The sequence below is a fragment of the Heterodontus francisci genome, chromosome 29, assembly GCF_036365525.1.
Source record: "Heterodontus francisci isolate sHetFra1 chromosome 29, sHetFra1.hap1, whole genome shotgun sequence".
In the NCBI taxonomy this organism is placed as follows: domain Eukaryota; kingdom Metazoa; phylum Chordata; class Chondrichthyes; order Heterodontiformes; family Heterodontidae; genus Heterodontus; species Heterodontus francisci.
In genome coordinates, this window is record NC_090399.1 from 11,412,265 (window position 1) to 11,430,704 (window position 18,440).

The window sequence follows — 18,440 nt, forward strand, 5'->3', positions numbered from 1 at the left end:
CCTGTAAGAATTTTGTATGCTTCAATGAGATCACCTCTCTTTCTTCTGAGCTCTAGAGAATACAGGCCCAGTCTCCTCAATCTCTCCGCAGAGGACAATCCTGACATCCCAGGAATCAGTCTAGCGAAGCTTTGTTGCACTCCCTCTATGGCAAGTATATCCTTCCTTCATTAAGGAATCCAAAACTGTACACAATACTCCAGGTGCAGTCTCACCAAGGCTCTATCCAATTGCAGCAAGGCTTCTTTACTCCTGTACTCAAATCCTCTTGCAATAAAGGCCCACATACCATTCCCTTCTTAATTGCTTGCTGCATCTGCATGCTAGCTTTTAGTATGAACAAGAACACCCAGATCCCTTTGGACATCAGCACTTCCCAATCTCTCACTATTTAAGAAATACTCTGCATTTCTGTTCTTCCTACCAAAGCAGATAACTTCACATTTTTCCACATTATATTCCATCTGCCATGTTCTTGCCCACTCACTTAGCCTGTGTAAATCTCCTTGAAGCCTCTTTGCATCCTCCTCACATTCCCACCCAGGCTTGTGTCAGCCACAAACTTGGAAATATTATATTTGGTCCCCACATCCAGATCATTGATATAGATTGTGAACAGCTGGGATCCAAGCACTGATCCTTGTGGTACACAACTAGTCACAGCCTGCCAACCTGAAAATGACCCGTTTATTCCTACTCTCTGTTTTCTATCCCTGAACCGATTCTCAGTCCATGCCGGTATATTCCCTCCAATCCCATGTGCTCGAATTTTGTTTATTAACCTCTTGTGTAGGACCTTATCGAAAGCCTTCTGAAAATCCAAATGCACCACATCCACTGGTTCCCCCTTATTTATTCTGCTCGTTACATCCTCAAAAAACTCCAACAGGTTTGTCAAACATGATTTCCCTTTCATAAATCCATGTTGACTCTGCCCAATCCCACTATTATTTTCCAAGTGTCCAGTTATCACATCCTTTATAATAGATTCTAGCATTTTCCCTGCTACTGATGTCAGGCTAACAGGTCTGTAGTTCTCGTTTTCTCTCTCTCACCTTTCTTAAATAGTGTAGTTACATTTACTACCTTCCAATCTGCAGGAACCGCTCCAGAATCTACAGAATTTTGGAAGAAGATCACCAATGCATCCACAATCTCTACAGCCACCTCTTTCAACACTCTGGGATTTAGTTCATCAGGTCCTGGGGATTTATCAACTTTCTTAATTTCTCCAGTACTACTTTTTTACTAATACTAATTTGTTTCAAATCCTCATTCTTGCTCGTCCCTTGGCTCTATAGTATTTCTGGGAGGTTTTTTGTTTCTTCCTCTGTGAAGACAGACACAAAGTATTTGTTTAGTTTCTCTGCCATTTCCTTATTCTCTGCCTGTAATGGGGCCACATTTGTCTTTGCTAATCTCTTCCTTTTTACATACCGATAGAACCTTTTATAGTCTTTTTATGTTTTTCGCCAGTTTACTTCCATATTCTATTTACCCTTGTTACATGCACCTCTAATTTCCTGATTTATACCCTACATTATCACTACTGTTTGGTGGCCTATAAACAAATCCTACCATTGTTTGCTGCATGTTGCTGTTTCTTAGCTCCACCCAAATTGATTCTGCATCTTGATCTTTCGATCTAAGATCCTCTCTCACTAATGTACTGATCTCATCCTTTATTCACAGCGCTAACCCACCTCCTATTCTCCTCCACCTATCCTTCCTACATGTTGAATGTCCTTGAACATTCACTTCCCAGACTTGGTCACCCTGCAGCCACGTCATACTTGTTTACTTCTATTTGTACTGTCAATTCATCTACCTTCTTACGAACGCTGCGTGCATTCAGATAGAGTGAGTTTAATTCTGTCTTTTTATTATTTTCGCAACCTCTAGCCTTATCTGCGGGCACGCACTTAGTTTGTATGCACTCTCCCTTCCTGCCACACTCAGATTATCAATTCCCTTATTGCTACCTTGATCTCTTCCCTTGTCCTCTCGAATTTGTCATATCTTCTCTCACTTGATCCCTCACCCCCACTATTTAGTTTAAAACCCTCTCTATCACCCTAGTTATATGACTCGCTAGAAAACCTGTCCCAGCACGGTTCAGGTGAAGATCGTCCCAACAGTGCAGCTCCCATTTTCCTCAGTACCCCATGAATTAAAACCCATTTCTCCGACACCAGTCTTTGAGCCACACGTTTAACTCTCTAATTGTATTTATCCGATACCAATTTGCTCGTGGGTCAGGTAATCAGAGATTATGGCCTTTGAGTTGATGCTTTTTAATTTAGCCCCTAGCTGCTCATACTCTAAGCTGAACCTCGTTCCTAGTTCTGTCAAGTCATTGGTACCCATGTGAACCACAACAATTGGATCCTTCCTCTCCCGCTGTAAGTTCCTTTCCAGCCTTGAGCAGATGTCCCGAACCATGGCACCAGGCAGGCAACACAGCCTTCTGGACTCTCGCTCTCGGCTGCAGAAAACCATGTCAATCCCCCTGCCTATACAGTCCCCTACTGCCACTACATTCTTATTTACTCCCCCCGCTTGAATGGCTTCCTGGACCATGGTGCCATGGTCAGTTTGTTCATCCACAATACAGCACTCACTGCAAGTATCTCAAACCTGTTGGACAACTGCAAGGACTGAGGCTCCTCCAATTATACCTTCTCGATCTCCTTACGTACCTCACTCGTAGTCACATCCTCCTGTCCCTGGCCGCTGACCAAATCAGAAGGCCCAAGCCTGCGGAATGTGACTACCTTCTGGAACAAAGTGTCCAGGAGGAGCTGGTATCTGAGAGTGGGACAGACTGTGTGTTAGTGATGGAGGAGCTGGTATCTGAAAGTGGGACAGACTGTGTGTTAGTGATGGAGGAGCTGGTATCTCAGAGTGGGACAGACTGTGTGTTAGTGATGGAGGAGCTGGTATCTGAGAGTGAGACAGACTGTGTGTTAGTGATGGAGGAGCTGGTATCTGAGAGTGGGACAGACTGTGTGTTAGTGATGGAGGAGCTGGTATCTGAGAGTGGGACAGACTGTGTGTTAGTGATGGAGGAGCTGGTATCTGAGAGTGAGACAGACTGTGTGTTAGTGATGGAGGAGCTGGTATCGTAGAGTGGGACAGACTGTGTGTTAGTGATGGAGGAGCTGGTATCTGAGAGTGGGACAGACTGTGTGTTAGTGATGGAGGAGCTGGTATCTGAGAGTGAGACAGACAGTGTGTTAGTGATGGAGGAGCTGGTAACTGAGAGTGAGACAGACTGTGTGTTAGTGATGGAGGAGCTGGTATCTGAGAGTGGGACAGGCTGTGTGTTAGTGATGGAGGAGCTGGTATCTGAGAGTGGGACAGACTGTGTGTTAGTGATGGAGGAGCTGGTATCTGAGAGTGGGACAGACTGTGTGTTAGTGATGGAGGAGCTGGTATCTGAGAGTGAGACAGGTTGTGTGTTAGTGATGGAGGAGTGGTATCTGAGAGTGGGACAGACTGTGTGTTAGTGATGGAGGATCTGGTATCTGAGAGTGGGACAGACTGTGTGTTAGTGATGGAGGATCTGGTATCTGAGAGTGGGACAGACTGTGTGTTAGTGATGGAGGAGTGGTATCTGAGAGTGGGACAGACTGTGTGTTAGTGATGGAGGAGCTGGTATCTGAGATTGGGACAGACTGTGTGTTAGTGATGGAGGAGTGGTATCTGAGAGTGGGACAGACTGTGTGTTAGTGATGGAGGAGTAGGTATCTGAGAGTGGGACAGACTGTGTGTTAGTGATGGAGGAGTGGTATCTGAGAGTGGGACAGACTGTGTGTTAGTGATGGAGGAGCTGGTATCTGAGAGTGGGACAGACTGTGTGTTAGTGATGAAGGAGCTGGTATCTGAGAGTGGGACAGACTGTGTGTTAGTGATGGAGGAGTGGTATCTGAGAGTGGGACAGACTGTGTGTTAATGATGGAGGAGCTGGTATCTGAGAGTGGGACAGACTGTGTGTTAGTGATGGAGGATCTGGTATCTGAGGGTGGGACAGACTGTGTGTTAGTGATGGAGGAGCTGGTATCTGAGAGTGGGACAGGTACCTGTGGGTGACAGGTATTAGCGCTGCAGGAAAGTTGATTGAAAATTCTCTTAATTTCAGGCGTTGTGGAAATCTCCTAATCTGCCACAAATTTCTTTGGTTCTATTTCAGTCAGAGAGCACAGAAGCAAGTGTATGGAACCAGTTGGGTTGCAGTGTGTAGTACCAGGTGCTGTCCGAATATACGGATCTGGAGTTTTGCTAGGGGTTTTTACCCAATCGGACAGTTTTATCCTGGACCAGATAGTTCCTGGTGTTGCTCAATGCATAAAATTTTCCTTTATACCTCCCACTCACATCCTGCAGTATTATCAGCACAACAAAAATCACCAGAAAACTCCGAAGCCCTGTCAATAAAGTCAAATGAAACTGTGTGGGATGCTGAGGGCATGTAAAAGGGAAGGCAGCTTGACTGTATGTCAGGATTAGCTTTCACAGTAGACAATGAGCTGGGGAACCTTTTCTCCTCCAGCACTTCAGTGTGATGCTTTCCCCTGGGAGGCTATCTGTCAGAGGAACATTTCCTCATTTTCAGCAGATGGTTTCTAAGTATGGGCCTCTGTCACTCCACGGTTGCAGCCCACTGCAGAACCAAACCTGCTGTCAGATCCTGTTCCACTCCCAAACCCCTGGCAATTTGACACAATTCATTCTGACAAGGACACCATCCGTTCCCACACCTGCCCACCACCCCACTTCCCTACACCAGTTTGCCTCTAATATAACCCAGTGGCTTGCTAGCCCACTTCAGTAGGTAGTTAAGAGCCAGCATGTTCTGGGTTGTGGGACTGGAGTCACGTTTAGGCCCACACCAGGTGAGGACGGCAGATTTCTTCCCTCAAGGACATGCATAATCTGGGTGGGATTTGTAACGATGTTCCGATAGCTTCATGGCCACCTTTGTACTGATGGCAGCTTTGTATCTCCAGATGGTCTAAACTGGCCCCGGTGGCGATTTGCACTTCCGTTCTCGGATTCTTAGTCCAGTATCCTAAACACGACACTTGGATGCCACATCTCATTAGCATAAAAGGGGCAGGTGCCATTTAATAATGCTTGAAGCCTGCACCCTCATATCCAGTATTTAGTGCCTCAATATCCTTTCCTGTTGGTGTAGATCCTTACTGATCTAAGGCTCCTGTAACCCGGAGCTAACAGACCCAAATGGCCACTCTTTACGTGTAACCTGGATGACTGACAGTTCTCTCACACCCAGACTTTCATCAGGGTCACCAACCCTCGAGGATTTCCCTGGAGTCTCCAGGGCACTGCTGCTGGCAACACACAGGGAGAAAATTCACGGGGTTGGTGGGGGGGGGGGGAAGGGGGGAGGGGGAAGGTTGGCGTAAAAAAATAATTGTGTGTGTCTTTTTCATTTTCTTTCAACACTTTTGTTGCTTAGTTGCAAAAATATTGGAGATGTTGGAGTTAACTCATTTGGTTGTTGAGAAGGTGAGACCTCACAAGGATGGACGTGTCAGGTGACCAATGGCAGGAGATATGGGGGCAGGGCGGAGTGGTTAGAGGAAGGAGTCAGGTGTTGAAACCTCCGGGACTGTGTCCAACCAGAGTTGACAGCCCCCAGTGATCCCCCATGCTTGTTTCAACAACGAGCATTGATTGGGGCAATGCCTCGCTTTTAATTGCCAGCTTCCCAAGCTTGGGAACACCAAGGGCCAAAGCCCAGGCTGCAATCCGATTACATTAGCATAGGCCGGGAACCGAACCAGAGAGCTTGTGATCCGAACATTTGAAGGCAGCAACAGGCACTGCCTTAACTTGCTAGGATCCATCATTCTCCGCAGATCTCTCACACCATCTTATGTTAACTACCATGGTAGTTAAACCAGAAACAGGCTGTTCAGCTCTACAGGTCTATGTCGGTGTTTATGCTCCACATGAGCATCCTCCCTTCCCTCTTCAACTAACTCCATCAACATATCCTCTGTTCTTTTCACCCTTATGTGTTCCCCTTAAATACATCTACATTATTCACCTCAACCACTCCCTGTGCTGGCGAGTTCCACATTCTCACCACTCTCTGGGTAAAGAACTTTCTCCTCAATTCCTTAATGGATTTATTAGTGACTATCTCATGTTTATGGCCCCTAGTTTTGGTCTCACCCACAGATGGAAATATCCTTATCAAAACCCTTTTGAAATCTTGAAGACATCTAACAAGTCATCCCTCAGTCTTCTCTTTTCTCAAGAAAAGAGCCCCAGCCTTTCCTGATAGGTATAACCTCTCAGTTCTGGTAGTAAATCTTTTTGCACCTTCTCTAGTGCCGCTATATCCTTTTTATAAGATGTTCACAATACTCCAAGTGTGGCCTCCCCAAGATTCGTTCTAGTTTAACAAAATTTCTCTGCTTTTTAATTCTATCACTCTAGAAATGAATCGCGGTGATTTGTTTGCCTTTTTTTATGGCCTTATTAAACTGCGTCACTACTTTTCGTGATTTGTTTACTGGAATCTTAGATCCCTCTGTTCCTCTATCCCATTTAGACATTTATTGTCCAAGCAGTATGTGGCCCCTAGAACGTTCCTCTCTCTCTCTAGGGTAGCAGCAAATGCTCCTTTCACTTTTGCTTTCTCTGTTTTGGGAATCACAGTATCTGTGCTCCACTCTCCTGCTTTTACAACCGGCCAGGCTAGCTGGTCCGATGGGCCAGACACCATTTTGCTTGGATTCAATGGGCAGCGCTTCCACCTCTGTCGTGGGTTCAAGTCCCACTCCGGAGACTTGAGCAGAGAGTCTAAGCTCCAGCGCCAGTCCTGGGGGAGTGCTGCACTGCCGGAGGTGCTGTCTTCCAGAAGAGACATTAAACCGAGGCCCTGTCTGCCACTTCAAGAGGACATAAACGATCCTATGCCATTATGCAAAGAAGAGTTGGGGAGTTCCCCCTAGTGTCCTGAGCCAATGCTTCAGCCAATATCAATAAAATAAACTGATTATCTGGTCATTATCACATTGTATGTTGTTGTGAAACAATCATGTTGGTGGAATTATAAGACCCACATTTCCTTGGGTTGATAGGGTTAGCTTCCAAAAGTAAAAATAAATCGCAATCGAATTACTTTGAGGCTAAGACATTAACCTTTGAACAGGATCAAACCTGTTTTACATAGAATTACATAGGATTTATAGAAACAGCTGCACTTGAGTCTTAACCCAGACATTTCCATTGGCTGCCTGATGGTTTATTCCACACATCTGTTAGCATTTAGAATCAAAAGCCATTGCCTTTATAGGAAAGAACGGACTTGCATTTATATAGTGCCTTTCACTACCTCAGTATGTCCCAAAACCCTTTAGAGCCAATGAAATACTTTTTGAAGTGTAGTCACTGTTGTATTCTATGGAAAAGCAGCAGCTAATTTGCTCACAGAAAGCTCCCACGAAGAGCAATGTGGAAATAACCAGAAATATTGGTCCAGGATACTGGGGAGAACTGCCCAGCTCTCCTTCATAATAGTGCCATGGGATCTATTACAGCCACACTGGAGCATTAGATTATGAGCTCAGGCCTCTACAACCTTCTGACTCAGAGGCATAAGATGCCTCGGTGAGCCAAAGTGAAACTTAAAACCTGGCTTGTCGACAATTCTCTTACGCATTTAGGAAATTGGGCCAGGAATACTAAATCTACCATCCGTGGTAAGAATAATCGTACATGATTCGAGGCCAATGTACTAAACAGTGATTGACCAGGTTTTATTGACATCATTACTATACTAAAATAGAATCATAGAATAATCCAGCATAGAAGGAGGCCATTCAGCCCCTCATGCCTGTGCTGATGCGTTGGTAGAGCTACCCAATTAGTCCCACTCCTCTGCTTTTTCCCCATAGCCTTGCAAACTTTCTCCCTTCAAGTTAGTGTATCCCAGGGAAAGATTACATTGAACTTACAACACAGAAACAGGCCATTTGGCCCAACTGGTCTGTGCTAGGAGCTTATGCTCCACCTCAGCCTCCTTCCCCGCTCTCCATCTCACCCTTTCTGCCTAACCATCTATTCCTTCACCCCTCATGTATTTATCAAGCTTCCTCGTGAATGCAACCGGGCTATTCATCTCAACTGCTCCCTGCTGTCGCGGGTTCCAACATTCCCGCCGCTCTCTGGATAAAGACATTTCTCCTGAATTCCTTATTAGATTTATTATTGACTAGCTTGTATTCACGTACCCTAGTTTTGGACTCCCCCACAAATGGAATATCATCTCTACATCTTCACTATAAATCCCCTTTAAAATGTTAACGACCTCTCAGGTCACCCCTCAGCCTTCACATTTCTCGAGAAACAGTCCCCACCGGTTCAGTCTTTTCTGATAGGTATAGTTCTAGTGTCAGCCTTGTAAATCTTTTTTTTGCATCTGCTCCTGGTGCCTCTCGATCCTTTTTCTAATATGAACTGAACTGTGCAGATTACTCCAAATGCAGTTTAGCCAAAGTTCTGTAAAAGTTGAACATAGCTTCCTTGCTTTTCAGATTAATGCAGAGGAGCTAGCAGCAGACAAATGATCTGTAGAGCAACCGATTGCACTGTTGTTTAAGGGCAATGCCCAGTTCCGCTTAGCAGAGCCAGTCATTGAGACCGAGGATGCAGTCAGAGGCCCTCCCACTCATCTTAAGTGACCTGATGTGACTCATCTCTCTGCTACGCTTGGTCAAATGGTGACCACGTACCTGTGGGGATTTCCACTGGTCATAGAAAGTGACGCACCAGTCAGCCGCATCCTTTAAGCTTCGCTGACAAGACACCTCCAGTAGCAGCTCGCGCATGGAACACTTGCAAGTCAAGTCATTCGAGTACAGAAGTGAAAGATTGCAGAAGAGACGCTGCAACAGGAGCTGAGGCACAGTGACCTACGACCTCAGAGAGCTCCTCAATGCTGACAGGCTGGAACCTGGTGAACCTATCGCCAGTTAGCTGTAGGAAAGCAAGGTCAGCGATGGAACATACTGAAATCAAAGAATCACCCTCCAATATTATTCAATACAATAACATTGACAGAACTAAGCAGCTTGCAACAGGTTTCTCAGCCACACTGTATTTACCCACTGCCTCTCAACTCATTTAGTCTCTCTCCCTCCATCTCCACTGTTTCAGTCTCTCTATCTCTCCACCTCCACTCCTGCACTCTCTATCCCTCCATCGCCACTCCTTCATTGTCTCCAACCCTCATTTTCACTACTTCACTGTCTCTATCCCTCTGTTGGCCAGGGGCTGCAAGAAGTACTGAGTCTGTTACAAACTGCTGAATAGCTTGAAGTAACCTGAGCTCAGACACTGCTGAACAGCTCATGAACTGAAGTAACCTGAGCTCAGACACTGGCCTGTGCTGGTAAAAACCAGTTTGAACTAATTAATTTATGTGAAAGGCAAGGGAGAGATCACAAGAATAGAGCCTTATTTGGACATGGAGTGATACTGGGGTCCTTGGGCGTGGGCCAATAAGGAGAAGATACAAACGAGGTGAGCAGGCCTAAACCAACAGGAAAGAGACAGCACAGCTCGAAGAGATAAGAAAGAGAATAAGTATGGAGAATCTCGGGCATAGAGCCAGCGAGAAACTCCGGAGACCAATCATCGCGGAAGTGGAAGACCCTGCGTCAGCAACGCGGCGATGACGTAAAAGAGAGAGAGTACGGAATGCCTGGCCAACGTCAGCTCTCCCCTTTTTCGGGTATTATCCTTTGTTTTCTGTGACTAGGTCAGGGAAGGTCAGAGGAACCTAGTGGGTGTGCGTATCGATTCTAGCTAGCTTTGTCATAAACTGTATAACCCAGTTTGAGTTGCATGCTTTTGTCTAACCAAGTGGATACGCTTTATTGTTACATTGTACAACAACATGAATAAAGTAAATTGATAGTTAAAGAAAGGACTGAGTTTCCTCCTCTTTGTACTAAGCCATTAACCGTAGCCGGTGGATTAGGTGGAGGGTGGCTCACCTGTAACCCCGATATCCCAAACACCCAGCCTGAGCCTGAATTAAGAGGACCTAGTCCCATGTGACGGCCAGGATCAAGTGGGTGAAGGGAATATAAGGGCCAAAGGGGAGTTGACTCCGCACCACAGTTTATACCTCCATCTCCAATCCTTCACTCTCTTTATCCCTCAATCTCCACTCCTTCCCTCCCTCCATCCCTCCATCTCCACTCCAGCACTCTCTATCCCTCAATCTCCAATTCTTCACTGACCTTAACCCTCATTTTCACTACTTTCTATCTCTCCAGCTCCACTCCTGCACTCTCTATCCCTCCATTTCCACTTCTTCACTCTCACTATCACTCCATCTCCAATCCTTCACTGTCTCTATCCCTCCCATCTCCAATCCTTCACTCTCTCTATCCCTCCATCTCCACTCCTTCACTGTCTCTATCCCTCCATCTCCAATCCTTCAGAGGTGTTTCCTTTTATTTATTTTTACAATGTCTCAGTGGGAATTGTGATTTATTTGCCTCATAATGAAGTTGGGTGATAAATACATTATGATCATAGGGAAATAAATTGTTATTTTCAAGCAAGGATTGATCTCGCTGCTAGAAGAACTAACAAAGCATTATTGAGTAATTATGCGGCAATAGCCCAATGATTGGATTTTAACTGATAGTGCAGCTTAAAGTAGACAAGTAGATTCTTTATTGCTGTACCAGACTCCACAATGCACGGTCAATAACTCAATGTTCTTCCTCTCCAGGACTGTAAGAATAATACGGCTGACAGGAGGTTCGAAGGTAAGTCATTGTACATGGTGTTTACCTGCATACTGACATGTGCCTCATTGGCTATGGATAGGATATTAACTAGAATTGAGACTGAAGGGAAAAAATTTTAGCATCAGGCGCTCTCCTTTCCCCCTCTGGGACTGGGTGGGGCAGTGGGTCAAACACTGTCCTTTCCCCCTCTGAGACTGGGTGGAGCAGTGGGTCAGACACTGTCCTTTCCCCCTCTGGAACAGGGTGATGCAGTGGGTCAGACACTGTCCTTTCCCCCTCTGGGACTGGGTGCGGCAGTGGGTCAGACACTGTCTTTTCCCCCTCTGGGACAGGGTGATGCAGTGGGTCAGACACTGTCCTTTCCCCCTCTGGGACTGGGTGCGGCAGTGGGTCAGACACTGTAATTTCCCCCGCTGAGACTCGGGGCTTCATAGGCACTTTCTGAATGACACAGAAAATGCAGCATTGTAAGCAATGTGGACAGAAGCATAATATTACAGAGATATTAATAGATTAAGTGAATGGGCGAAAGCTTGGCAAATGAATTTCATGTAGGTAATCATGAAGTCATCCACTTTGGACCTAAAAAGTGTAAAACGTGATACTTTTAAATGGTGAAAAGCTAGAAACAGTGAAAGCCCAGAGAGTTTGGGGGTTTTGGGTATACAGATCATGAAAATGTCATGAATAGATTTCGAAAATAATCAAAAAGCTAATGGAATACTTTCTATCTCGAGGACTAGACTATAACGGGTGTAGAAGTTATGCTCCAGATATACAAAGCCCCTGTTAGACCACTCCTAGAGACTGTGAGCAGTTTAGGCGTTACACCTTAGGAAGGATGTATTGGCCTTGGTGGGGTGAGAGGTGATGGTGGTGCAGTGGAGATTTACCAGAATGACAGCTGCACTCCAAGGGTTAAATTACAAGGAGAGATTACACAAACTAGGGTTGTGCTCCCTAGAATTTAGAAGGCTGCGGGGTGACTTGATCAAAGTTTTCAAAATATTAAGGGGAACAGATAGGGTTGAAAGGGATTCATTACTTCCACTAGTTGGGGAATCTGGGACTCGGAGCAAGAGCAAAAAAAATTAGAGCAGGAGTGAAATTTGGAAAAACTTCCACACACAAAGGGTGGTAGAAGTCTGGAACTTTCTTCCTCAAATCGCAATTGATGATGGATCAATGGTTAATTTTAAATCTGAGATTGATAGGTTTTCATTATCCAAAGTTTTTAATGGAAGAAAAGACTCGAGGGGCTGAATGGCCACTCGCTGTTCCTAACTAAGGTGTTGTGTGAGTTATTCAGCTGTGACTGGTTAGGGTCAGGCATTACTCGGATTTCCATGATGCTCACTGACTTATTCTCATGCAGAGAAACCCAACAAGACAACATCTCAGTCGGATCCCTCCCCAACGCCCAGCAGTCAGAACCCCTCCAACTGTAAGCCAGCTAATAAAGGTAAGACCATCACCGATTTGTCAGCTTCAGAGAGTACTGAGGTCATTTTCCATGGTGAGCAGACCCTTCCTGAAGGGCACTGGGCAGGGCATCACCAGGGTTGGAAACAGTGGGAGAGAAAGTGAGGTAAAGAAAGCAGCCATGGTCAGGTGACATCCAGCTTGGGTTTTCAAAGTCTGGTTGCCATGGGATAAAGGGAAGAATGAGGGAGGTGAAGATTCCCAGAGATCATTAGGAATAAGCTTGTGGAGGGGACAGTGATGGAGGTTTCAGTCTCTGCTGTCTGGGTGTTGTGGGGTGGGATGGATGATGTTTGCGTTTGGGGGAGGGTGGTGGGGTGGGTTCATGTACCTGTCGAATAACAGGATGGGCGAGGGGAGTGTGATCCTCTGTAACGGGATGGGCGAGGGGAGTGTGATCCTCTGTAACGGGATGGGCGAGGGGAGTGTGATCCTCTGTACCAGGATGGGTGAGGGGAGTGTGATCCTATGTAACAGGATGGGCGAGGGGAGTGTGATCCTCTGTAACAGTTTTCCTTTCTGAGCTCAACCCTAGTCAGAAAGATCAAACATCCCCCACACCTCCCCATCTAGCTGGGTGTTGAGACAATGTCAAAACAATTTTTAGGGAGGAGGGATGGAGTGAGGGGAGAGGACAGAGAGAGGGACGAGGACGGAGTGAGGGAAGAAGAAAGGAGTGGGGAGAGGAAATGAGTGAGCAATAGGAACAGAGTGAGGGAAGAGAAATGGAGTGAGGGATGAATTACTTGCAGCTAATGAGGGACAAGGGAGGAAAAGTTAGAGGAAGAAGTTTTTTTTATTCGTTTCATGGGATGTGGGCGTTGCTGGTGAGGCCAGCAATTGTTTCCCATCCCTAATTGCCCTTCACAACTGAGTGGTTTGTTAGACTATTTCAGAGGGCAGTTAATAGTCAACCACATTGCTGTGGGTCCTCAGTCACATGTAGGCCAGACCAGGTAAGGATGGCAGATTTCCTTCCCTAATGGACATTAGTGAACAAGATGGGTTTATGCAACAATCAATGATAATTTTATGGTACCATTACAGAGACTCGCTGATTTTTATTAATTAATTTAATGTATTAATTGAATTTAAATTCCACCAATTGCCAGGGTGGGATTTGAACCCATGTCCCCAGGGTATTAGCCTGGCCCTCTGGATTACTAGTTCATTGACTATACAGCCAGGCCACCATTTCCCCCATTACAGAATCGTGAACATGAACGAGAGAGACAAGTCAGCTGGAAACCGAGTGAGATTGGCGACAGAGTGAGCGATGGATCTCATGCCGGCTGATGTGGTTGGGAATCACAGAATAATACAGTGCAGAAGAGGCCCTTCGGCCCATAGGGTCTGCACCGATGCATTAAAGACACCTGACCTGTTTACCTAATCCCATTTGCCAGCACTTGGCCCACAGCCTTGAATGTTATGACGTGCCAAGTGCTCATCCAGGTACTTTTTAAAGGATGTGAGGCAACCCGCCTCTACCACCCTCCCAGGCAGTGCATTCCAGACCGTCACCACCCTCTGGGTAAAAATGTTCTTCCTCAAATCCCCCTTAAACCTCCTGCCCCTCACCTTAACCTTGTGTCCCCTCGTAACTGACCCTTCATCTAAGGGGAACAGCTGCTCCCTATCCACCCTGTCCATGCCCCTCATAATCTTGTACACCTCGATCAGGTCACCCCTCAGTCTTCTCTGCTCCAGCGAAAACAACCCAAGCCAATCCAACTCTCTTCATAGCTTAAATATTCCATCCCAGGCACCATCCTGGTGAATCGCCTCTGCACCCCCTTCAATGCAGTCACTTCCTTCCTATAATGTGGCGACCAGAATTGCACACAGTACTCCAGCTGTGGCCTTACCGAAGTTCTGTACAACTCCAACATGACCTCCCTGCTTTTGTAATCTATGCCTCGATTGATAAAGGCAAGTGTCCCATATGCCTTTTTCACCACCCTATTAACCTGCCCTTCTGCCTTCAGAGATCTATGGACAAACACGCCAAGGTCCCTTCGTTCCTCTGAACTTCCCAGTGTCAGGCCATTCATTGAATACTTCCGTGTCATATTACTCCTTCCAAAGTGTATCACCTCACACTTTTCAGGGTGACTGGAATGACTGGGATACCTTTAGAACTGTCTTGTCACCTCTGAAACCTGTGTTCAAATCTGGTCAGTCTCTCTGGGACTGGGTGGGGCACTGGGTCAGACACTGGTTGGCATCCTTCCATCTACAAAAAAATGATGGACACTCAGCAAACAATCCATTTCAGTGGGGTGTCTTCTCTTGGTGCACCTTTGTTGATGGCTGTGAAGGCCAATCCTTGGGAGGCTGGTTCTGCTACAAGTGATGCACGTGAAGCTGCCTCTGACACAGTGAGTTGTTGTTTCTGGCGTTGGTTACTGTTGCCAAGCTGCTGTAGCAACTGATCATCGTGGTGGTGCACACCAGTCCACAGGACGTGTCGCCATTTCCCTCTTTAGCCAGCGAGTAACTCCCAACTGCGATAGTCAACATTTAGGGCCTTCATGTCCTGCTTGCAGGCATCCTTGAAGAGGTGTTTTGGACCCCGCACAGGTCGTCTGGCCCCGGCTACCTCACCATGCAGAAGGTCCTTGGGTATGTGACTGTCTTCCATCCTGAAGACGTGTCCGATCCACTGAAGCCAGATGATGGGAAACACAATCATATGGTGGGTCAGACACTGTCCTTTCCCCTTCTGGGACATGGTGGGACAGTGGGTCAGACACTGTCCTTTCCTCCTCTGGGACTGGGTGGGACAGTGGGTCAGACACTGTCCTTTCCTCCTCTGGGACTGGGTGGGACAGTGGGTCAGACACTGTCCTTTCCCCCTCTGGGACTGGGTGGGGCAGTGGGTCAGACACTGTCCTTTCCCCCTCTGGGACATGGTGGGGCAGTGGGTCAGACACTGTCCTTTCCTCCTCTGGGACTGGGTGGGACAGTGGGTCAGACACTGTCCTTTCCCCCTCTGGGACTGGGTGGGGCAGTGGGTCAGACACTGTCCTTTCCCTCTCTGGGACATGGTGGGGCAGTGGCTCATAACATCATAAGAACTAGGAGCAAGAGTAGGCCGTCCGGCCCCTCGAGCCTGCTCCGCCATTCAATAAGATCATGGCTGATCTTTTCGTGGACTCAGATCCACTTACCCGCGCTCCCACCGTATCCCTTAATTCCTTTATTGTTCAAAAAGATATCTACCTTAGCTTTAAAGACATTTACTGAAGAAGCGTCAACTACTTCACTGGGCAAGGAATTCCATAGATTAACAACCCTCTGGGTGAAGAAGTTCCTTCTTAATTCAGTCCTTAATCTGCTCCCTCTAATCTTGAGGCTATGCCCTCTTGTTCTAGCTTCACCTGCCAGTGGAAACATCCTCTCTACTTGTATCTTATCTATTCCCTTCATGATTTTATATGTTTCTATAAGATCCCCCCTCATTCTTCTGAACTCCAATGAATACAATCCCAATCTACTCAGTCTCTCCTCATAAACCAACCCCCTCAACTCCGGAATCAACCTCGTGAACCTCCTCTGCACCCTCTCCAGTGCCAGCACATCCTTTCTCAAGTAAGGAGACCAGAACTGCACACAGTACTCCAGGTGCGGCCTCACCAGTACCTTACACAGCTGCAACATAACCTCTCTGCTTTTAAACTCAATCCCTTTAGCAATAAAGGACAACATTCCATTTGCCTTCCTAATTACTTGCTGTACCTGCAGACCAACCTTCTGCGATTCATGCACAAGGACACCTAGGTCCCTCTGCATAGCAGCATGCTGCAACTTTTTTACCATTCAAGTAATAATCCTATTTCCTGTTACTCCTACCGAAATGAATGACTTCACATTTAGTAACATTGTATTCCATCTGTCAGACCTTTGCCCACTCACTCAATGTATCTATGTTCCTCTGCAAAGTTTCACAATCATCTGCACACTTTGCTCTGCCACTCATCTTAGTGTCATCTGCAAACTTTGACACCCTACAAGTGGTCCCCAACTCCAAATCATCTATATAAATTGTAAATAATTGCGGTCCCAACACCGCTCCCTGAGGCACACCCTCTGGGACTGGGTGATGCAGTAGGTCAGACACTGTCCTTTCCCCCTCTGGGACTGGGTGGGGCAGTGGGTCAGACACTGTGCTTTCCCCTTCTGGGACATGGTGGGACAGTGGGTCAGACACTGTCCTTTCCCCCTCTGGGACATGGTGGGGCAGTGGGTCAGACACTGTCCTTTCCCCCTCTGGGACTTGGTGGGGCAGTGGGTCAGACACTGTCCTTTCCCCCTCTGGGACTGGGTGGGGTACTGGGTCAGAGTCTGTCCTTTCCCTCTATGGGACTGGGTGGGACAGTGGGTCAGAATCTGTCCTTTCCCCCTCTGGGACTGGGTGGGACAGTGGGTCAGACACTGTCCTTTCCCCCTCTGGGACTGGGTGGGGCACTGGGTCAGAGTCTGTCCTTTCCCTCTATGGGACTGGGTGGGACAGTGGGTCAGAATCTGTCCTTTCCCCCTCTGGGACTGGGTGGGACAGTGGGTCAGACACTGTCCTTTCCCCCTCTGGGACTGGGTGGGGCACTGGGTCATAGTCTGTCCTTTCCCTCTATGGGACTGGGTGGGACAGTGGGTCAGAATCTGTCCTTTCCCCCTCTGGGACTGGGTGGGACAGTGGGTCAGACACTGTCCTTTCCCCCTCTGGGACTGGGTGGGGCACTGGGTCATAGTCTGTCCTTTCCCTCTATGGGACTGGGTGGGACAGTGGGTCAGAATCTGTCCTTTCCCCCTCTGGGACTGGGTGATGCATTGGGTCAGACACTGTCCTTTCCCCCTCTGAGACTGGGAATTTGGACCCGATCTTCTAATCTCTGGCTCTGGGCTGGAGCTGAGCTCAGTGATGGTATGTAGTTTTTCCCGGCAGGTGATGCCATGTTTTTGTAGCTATAAATCTCAGTAGAGTCAAGACCAGCCTTGTGTGTGATGGTGCCACTTGGTGTTAGTCAATGCTATTACAGCAAAAAGCATGCAATAATGTGATATCACATTCAAATTCATCACATTTACAGCACAGCAACAGGCCATTCGGCCCAACAGGTCCATGTCCACAGAAACCTCCACCCATGCATCTTCATCTAATCCTATCAGTGTAGCCTGATATTCCTGTCTCTCCCTCACATCCTTATCTAGCTTCCCCTCAAGGGGGCTATTCACCTCCATCACTTCCTGTGGTGGCGAGTTTCACATTCTCACCACCCTCTGTGTAAAGAAGTTTCTCCTGAGCGAGTGGTTAAGACCTGGATTGCACTACCTGAACCTGTGGTGGAGGCCTTCAAAAAGGAATTGCATGATTATTTGAGGAGAAAAGATCTGCAGGGTTACGGGGAAAAGGCAGTGCGTTGGGACTAGCCAGACAGCTGACAAAAGACATAAGGGGCTGAATGGCCTCCTTCTGCGCAGTAACCTTTCTATTATTCTATAAGGTATTACTATCCTCAATCAGGAAGCCAGGAAGGAGATTCCAGGATCCCAGGTGAAATCTTTCCCAATATAGGGAGTTCATAGACTGAAATAGGAACTTTCAAAAACTCTGAGAAACTCACATGTTACATTTTTTTTAACCATTATCATTTAAAAGCATTCCTATGTGAAAAAGTATAACATTTACTAATTCATTTCATCATCTGTTTCTCTGGACAGATCAGCCTGGATACGCTGGACGCAAATGCAAATTCTCACTGCCAATAGCTCATATCGTAGGTAAATATAACTCTGTCAGATACCAGCACCTCCATCACTAACACACAGTCTGTCCCACTCTCAGATACCAGCTCCTCCATCACTAACACACAGTCTGTCCCACTCTCAGATACCAGCTCCTCCATCATTAACACACAGTCTGTCCCACTCTCAGATACCAGCTCCTCCATCACTAACACACAGTCTGTCCCACTCTCAGATACCAGCTCCTCCATCACTAACACACAGTCTGTCCCACTCTCAGATACCAGCTCCTCCATCACTAACACACAGTCTGTCCCACTCTCAGATACCAGCACCTCCATCACTAACACACAGTCTGTCCCACTCTCAGATACCAGCTCCTCCATCACTAACACACAGTCTGTCCCA

The 18,440-nt window shown here is 46.9% G+C and overlaps 1 protein-coding gene across 1 annotated transcript in view; it reads left to right on the forward strand.

Annotated features, from left to right (window-relative positions):
• The window catches only part of LOC137345920 (lymphotoxin-alpha-like), a 130,447-nt gene that overhangs the window by 106,202 nt on the left and 5,805 nt on the right, over positions 1-18,440 (forward strand). Inside the window, exons 2-4 of the mRNA XM_068009166.1 lie at positions 10,787-10,823; positions 12,181-12,267; positions 18,009-18,068. Coding sequence (XP_067865267.1) covers positions 10,787-10,823; positions 12,181-12,267; positions 18,009-18,068 — 184 coding nt within the window. The remainder of the gene's footprint in view (positions 1-10,786; positions 10,824-12,180; positions 12,268-18,008; positions 18,069-18,440) is intronic.